This window comes from Hevea brasiliensis, chromosome 18 (genome assembly GCF_030052815.1).
Source record: "Hevea brasiliensis isolate MT/VB/25A 57/8 chromosome 18, ASM3005281v1, whole genome shotgun sequence".
In the NCBI taxonomy this organism is placed as follows: domain Eukaryota; kingdom Viridiplantae; phylum Streptophyta; class Magnoliopsida; order Malpighiales; family Euphorbiaceae; genus Hevea; species Hevea brasiliensis.
The window spans coordinates 31,992,683-31,999,514 of NC_079510.1; the positions used below are offsets into that span (position 1 = coordinate 31,992,683).

The 6,832-nt window shown below is 28.7% G+C and overlaps 1 protein-coding gene across 1 annotated transcript; it reads left to right on the top strand.

Moving 5' to 3' along the window:
- Nucleotides 1-2,961: 2,961 nt before the first annotated feature.
- LOC110643089 (protein NRT1/ PTR FAMILY 2.9) lies at nucleotides 2,962-6,432 on the top strand. Its single transcript, XM_021795332.2, has 4 exons — nucleotides 2,962-3,182; nucleotides 3,290-3,507; nucleotides 4,760-5,319; nucleotides 5,421-6,432. The coding sequence occupies exons 1-4, from the start codon at nucleotides 3,065-3,067 to the stop codon at nucleotides 6,316-6,318; spliced, it is 1,794 nt and encodes a 597-aa protein (XP_021651024.2). The 5' UTR covers nucleotides 2,962-3,064; the 3' UTR covers nucleotides 6,319-6,432.
- The last annotated feature ends 400 nt before the right edge of the window (nucleotides 6,433-6,832 follow it).

Below are 6,832 nucleotides of genomic sequence, written 5' to 3' on the forward strand. Positions count from 1 at the left end.
GAGTGCTATCATGCCTAAATTCGACTTATTGCCAAATCCGTAAAAATGTTATCTTAAAGTGTTCTCTATGCCGCGCGTGTGCTTTTCTTGAATTTAATTTCAAAAAAAATTAATCAGGTGCTTTTTTGACCAAAAAAAAAAAAAAAAATCAGATGCTTAGTTTTCAATTCCCACATTCTACTTTTTAAATTATAGAGAGACATAATCATTTGTTTTAGAATTCATTTATTAATTTTTAAAAAATTTAGAGATAAATAATTTAATTGACTCGCATATTATTATTTTAATAATTTAATTTTTTTTGACATTAATATTATTTTGATGTTGAAAATATTAAAAGTGTTTGATTTAATTTATGAAAATCAACTTGCAGACATTTCAAATTTTAAATAATTATATGTTGATTAATGTATTTATGAGTGACTGATAAACATTTGATAAAAAATAATTTATAAGCACATTTATTATTAAAATAATTAAAAAGGTATTAATGAGATTTATAATAAAATTTTAAAAATTAAATAAAGATAATACAATAAAATATTTAATTAAATTAATTTATAAATAATAAAATGAAAAGTTGAGTATGTATTTTTTTTAACTTATAAGTTTAATTTATAATTTTAAAAATTATTATAAATAAATAAATTAATCTTTTTTGAAAATTTATTAATTTATTTAACCAGTTTATAAGTTAAGACAAATACCAAAAAAAAAAACAAATTAGCCATTAAAAGTCTATGATTTTTTAAAATATTTTTTACTTCTATATTTATTTTTAATTTAGAGATAAATAATAAAAATATATCTTTTAAGCAGAAAAAAACCATTAAGGATGCATATTCTATTGGACACAAATTTTTAGCTCTATAAGTCAATTTTGTTGTGTTGTTGGCGCTCAGTTGGCTTTCAATTATTGCTAAAAACCAAAATTGAATCAAATCAAAAACAATTCTCTCTCTTTTTATTTTAAATGAATTCTTTAATATTTAGATTTTAATTTTAATTTAATTTTTAATATTACAAATTAAATTAGATTTATTTTCTTTAAATTACATATTTTATTTGATTCAAATTCAATTCTTAAAAATTTTTTATATAATTTCTGTCACAAAAATTTAAAAGTATCACCATTCGAATTAAAATTAGTTGTTGTTATTTAGAATATGTTAAGACTTTTTTTTTCATTATAAATATATATTATAGTAAATTCGTATAAAATATATTAAAATTATTTATTAATTTAAATTACATTATTTCGACTTATGGTCGAATTTGTAACAATTGAATTCACGTACTAACATTTACTAATAAATAATCTTAATAAAAAATTAAACAATAATATAAATTTAATTTAATTTTTAATTTAATTTAATCTTAAATCGGAGATATTTAAGAACTGTGCATATGTGGAGGGTGAGCTGAGCTCTCCAATTGATGATATATTTTGTTTACAGATCGGGCAAGTCAAAAACTCCCCGTTGAAAGGTCCATTTTATGGCCAGACTCTGTCCGGTTGATTTCTTGAAATTGGGCCCAAATGAGCCTTAGAGTTGGGTTAAGGAATAGTTAGGCTTATTACGGGCCTCGGGGGCTTTAGGCTGGCCCAGGTCCTAGTGCCAGTCCGACCCATAGGTTGGGTCGTGACAATTAGAGACCTAATGCTTTATTATTGGGGTTTTATTTTCTTCCAGTAGCGAGATTTTATTTATTTTTTTCGTGGTATTTGAATGAAATGCTTAGTAGTTCGAAATACAACGTTAATTATTGATTTTTTTTAGTTAGAGACTTTAAATTTTTAAATACAAGGAATAATTTTTTATTAATGACACTTGATAGTGCGACCTATTCCTCCATTAATATTCAATGGTTTAATCTCTTTTACCAGTCACAGAGTTAATAAATTCTAAAAAAACAATATTGTAGAAGTTTTTTTTGTTGTTTAAAATTAAAAAAAATCAATTAATATCTAAAAAATTATTTTACTCTGGTTAGATCATCTCTAAATGAAAAATTTTAATTATTTATATTTATATATTTTTTAACATATAAAAAGATTATATCGTACTTATTATATGATTTTTTTTATGAATTACAAAATTTTATAAAAAGAAAAATATTTATTTGAAGAATATACACTCCTAGCTACAATTCCTAACTTGATCATAATTAAATCTTAGTAAATAAATAAATAAATAAATAAAAGAAGTGTGAAAGTAGCAAAGGTAATCAAATTTTAGGTGTATGATATTTATATAGAGTGACTTGGCAATGCCATCATATATGTATTAATTCAACACTGCTGCCAGTCAAGCCCTTCACAAGCAAGATTGGAAATTTCATGATAATAAATATAAAACCACAGGTGGAGAAAAAGCTTGCGTCTGTCTTAGACAAAAAACCCTTGGCGTCCTTATTAGGCCACATATGGTGGACACTCTTTTTATGCTTTTCTTTTCTCACCAACCTCTCTCTCTATGATTGGTCACGGTTTCAATCGATTTAGGTGTGATTTAATTTCAGTTTTAATTTTTATTTTTACAATTTTGATTTCGATTAAAAAAATATTTAATTCATATGGCACTCTCTAAAACAGTCAATTTTTTTAAAAATGATTTGATCTGAATAAAAATTGATGATTTTAACCACTGTTTCTACTTCATTTTCAATTCAGAACCTCAGAAGAGCTCCCTTAACCGGTCTCATTCGCTGAACCAGAACTACTTTCGGTCCAGTTGAAAAGCCAAACCAGTTATTATTATTATTATTATTATTATTATTATTATTATTATTTAATTTTAATAAAAATTTAAAAATAGTTTATTAATATTAAATTAAACATTTCATAAAGTCTGTATTATTAACATTGTGATAACAAGTGTAACTCTCAATTTAAAAAAAAAAAAAAGGATTCGAGGTTTCTTTTTCTTATTGTAGCGAAAAGGCAAAATAGTTAGGTCGGCATCTTGCCTGTATAAAAGACGTTAACGCCATAGAGAAATCGTCAACACTCAACACAATACATATCCTTCTCTACTCTCTCCTTTGGAAATTAAAGAAATCCATGGAGAACAGAAACGATCGTGCTCATATTCATGATCATGATCAGCAAAAGGGTAATGGAAATGATGAAGAACCAGTCATCAACTACAGAGGAATCAAAGCCATGCCCTTTATCATTGGTAAGTTAATATATATATATATATAAACTTCTAGTTGTTGTTGTTGTTATTCGAGTTCCCATATGTGTAGTGTTCAGAATATTGATTGGCATGTTATAATATTGCAGGAAATGAGACATTTGAGAAGCTTGGAACCTTTGGATCTTCAACAAACCTTGTGGTGTACCTGAACACAGTTTTTAACCTCAAGAGTGTGACTGCTACTACTGTTGTTAACGTCTTCAATGGCACCACTAACTTGGCTCCTTTACTTGGAGCTTTCCTCTGTGATACTTACTTTGGACGTTACAAGACTCTGGGTTTTGCTTCTGTTGCCTCATTTCTGGTACTTTTCTACTTTTCTCATCTTACAGAGTTTTATCTTCTTTTCTTCTTGATTTCTTCTTAGTTTTTTTGTTTGCTAAAAGATAGTATTAATCCATATAATTAAATATATATCTAAGTTTCTTTTGAAGAAAGTTGTTAGAATTTTTTTGGGGTTTTCTAATTAATTAATTAATTTTATTAGCACATGATTGCAATTATTTCAAATTTTATAATTCAATTTCTATTTTATTAAGTATACAATTTCTTTTCCCCAACTAATTAAATTGGTAGTAATCATGATTTATATATAAAAAAAATGTCTTGAATATAGTGTATATTTGAACTCGATTAGACAAATAATCATAATATAATAACTTGATAATTGAATATCTAACTTCAATTAAATTTTAAATTCTTAACTTGAGTCGAAGTAACATGTTTTAGCCATAATTCATGGTAGATTCCATGAGAACAATGAATTATATATAGGAGACTTATAAAATATCTATCATTATTGATTATTGAAATTAAGGAAATAAAAAAAAAAGTCAAAAGAGATATGATTCAGTTTGACAATAATGAAATTAACAATTAATAATAATAATTACTATTATTACTATTATTATTAATTTTAAATATTAAGTGGCATATGAGTTTAAGAAATTAGATTATAAGATGAAATATATAGCGAGAAATTAAAGGGTTATATTTAATGTATTTATTGATTTATAATGAGTAATAAATTATTTTATTGAAATTTATTTTTATAAACTTAAAAAAAATTAAATTTAAGTATCACTTTATAAGAAAATAAATATTATATTAATTTATAATATTTTTAACATTACAAATTCTTGAATTTTAATTTTAATAAAAAAATATTATAAAGTATCCTCACGATGAATACCTTTCTCTAAAGTTTAGCTTTACAATATATATATATATATGAATGTATGTATAGTATGATAGATATGTATATGAGTATAGATAATTGTATTTAAATTAAAATCTTCTCGTAAAAAAGGTTAAACGGAAGCAACACTCCAAGTCAAAAATAGTAGTGTAACAATTAATAGGACGCCCAGTTTGGCAGAAGATGGGCAACCTGTCTCTTGTTTTCTTTGATTCTTCTCGAAGAAGAAAGAATTTTCCAAACTGCTTATTGACTATGGAATTTATTTATTTATTTTTAAATATATATATATATATATATATATATATATATATATTATTTTTTCATTTTTTGATTTTAATTTATGGTGTGTGTGCAGGGAATGTCAGCACTAGCTTTGACAGCAGCAATAACCAACCTGCATCCTCCAAAGTGTGTAGGAAAAGATAACAGCCAATGCGTAGGTCCAACAATTTGGCAATTTGCCTTTCTTCTGTTTGGATTTGGACTGATAGCAATTGGAGCTGGTGGAATCCGACCTTGCAATCTTGCCTTTGGTGCAGAGCAATTCAATCCCAACACTGAATCAGGCAAGAGGGGTATGAGTAGCTTCTTCAATTGGTACTACTTCACCTATACCTTCGCTGTCATGGTTTCAGCAACTGGCATTGTCTATGTTCAATCTGACGTTAGCTGGGCTATTGGGTTGGCCATTCCTGCTTTTCTCATGTTCCTTTCTTGTGCTGTCTTCTTCTTGGGAACAAGAATTTATGTTATTGTTGAACCTGAAGGCAGCCCCATGACTAGTGTGGCTCAAGTTCTTGTTGTTGCTGTAAAAAAACGAGGGCTAAAGCTTCCTCAGAACCCTGCTTTTTCCCTTTTCAACTATATTCCTGCCAAATCTATCAACTCCAAGCTCCCTCACACAAATCAGTTCAGGTTAGATTATCATTCTCCCCAATTTCTGCCATGTTAATCTCTTAATGAATTGGCAACAACCTTGTATTTACGCTTACTGATCATGGCATTGGCATCTTCAGGTTCCTTGACAAGGCGGCAATCGTTACAGAAAAAGACCAAATAAACTTGGATGGCTCATCTGCCAAGCCTTGGAGACTATGCAGTATCCAGCGAGTTGAAGAAGTGAAATGTTTGACCAGAATAATTCCAATATGGGCATCAGCCATAATCTACCATGTTCCCTTAATCCAACAACAGACCTATGCAGTTCTCCAAGCACTGCAACTTGACAGACGTCTAGGTACTGGCAGTTTTGAAGTACCTGCTGCCACATTTATTATCTTCACTATGCTTGCCCTCACTATATGGATTGCCTTTTATGACCGAATCCTGGTTCCATTTCTTCAAAGACTTACTGGCAAAGAAGGTGGATTCACACTTCTCCAGAGAATGGGGATTGGAATCTTACTCTCAGTTCTTTGTATGTTCGTTTCCGGTTTGGTCGAGGGACATAGAAGACATATTGCTCATACTAAGCCAACTCTAGGCATATCACCCAAAGGAGGTGCTGTATCATCAATGTCTTGGATGTGGCTAGTACCTCAACTTGCACTTGCTGGACTTTCTGAGGGCTTTAATTATGTTTCCCAGATTGAATTTTACTACAAACAATTCCCAGAAAACATGAGGAGTATTGCAGGATCTTCCTTCTTTGCTGGTGCCGCATTGGCAAATTTTCTCAGTGGTTTTCTTGTTTCCACAGTCCACAAGGTTACTTCATCAACTAAATCAGGAGATTGGCTGTCTGAGGATCTTAACAAGGCGAAATTGGACTATTTCTATTATGTAATTGGTGTTTTGGGGGTATTGAACTTTGCATATTTTCTGCTATGTGCTAAGTGGTACAGCTACAAAGTTCGTGAAGATGATAGCCCAGTGGAGATGTCCAAGACGGGATCAGTGAAGCATCATGTGTGAATGGACTTGATAAAGCAACTTAGAAATCTGCATTACCATAAAAGAAATTTGGTTGAAAAGAAATCATTATAAAGCATTTAGAGAAGGCAATCAAGATTTTATTCCTTCCCTTTATCAACGCAACTAAATTATTCCTGCTTTTTATTGTTTTGCTTTTGATACTGAAGAATAATTCTCATTCATGAAAATAAGTTGCACTAAGTGCAATGGATCACACTTCAAGAGAGACTATTTAATTCAACTAGTCTATACCCACATTCAATTCGAAATCACCCATAAAATTAAGGGTAATTTAAAAATTCGTATGATTGGATTCAATATTGTCTCGTTCAGATTAACCCCATCAAGTATTAGTACTAAGCGCATCTTATGTATAAAGTTTTTATTTTTTATTTATTTTCTTGATAGTTACATAGTTATATAATTGTATACTTAGGTACTTGAACAACAAAAGAAACTGTGAAAGTTTAAGCAGTCTAGTGAAAAAAAATTTCCTTTTTGATGCTAAATTGGA

Coding starts and splice junctions, on each gene's coding strand:
- LOC110643089 (XM_021795332.2), top strand. CDS start 3,065: ATGGAGAACAGAAACGATCGTGCTCATATTCATGATCATGATCAGCAA. Junction 3,183..3,289: donor AGCCATGCCCTTTATCATTG/GTAAGTTAATAT, acceptor ATAATATTGCAG/GAAATGAGACATTTGAGAAG. Junction 5,320..5,420: donor CCTCACACAAATCAGTTCAG/GTTAGATTATCA, acceptor TGGCATCTTCAG/GTTCCTTGACAAGGCGGCAA.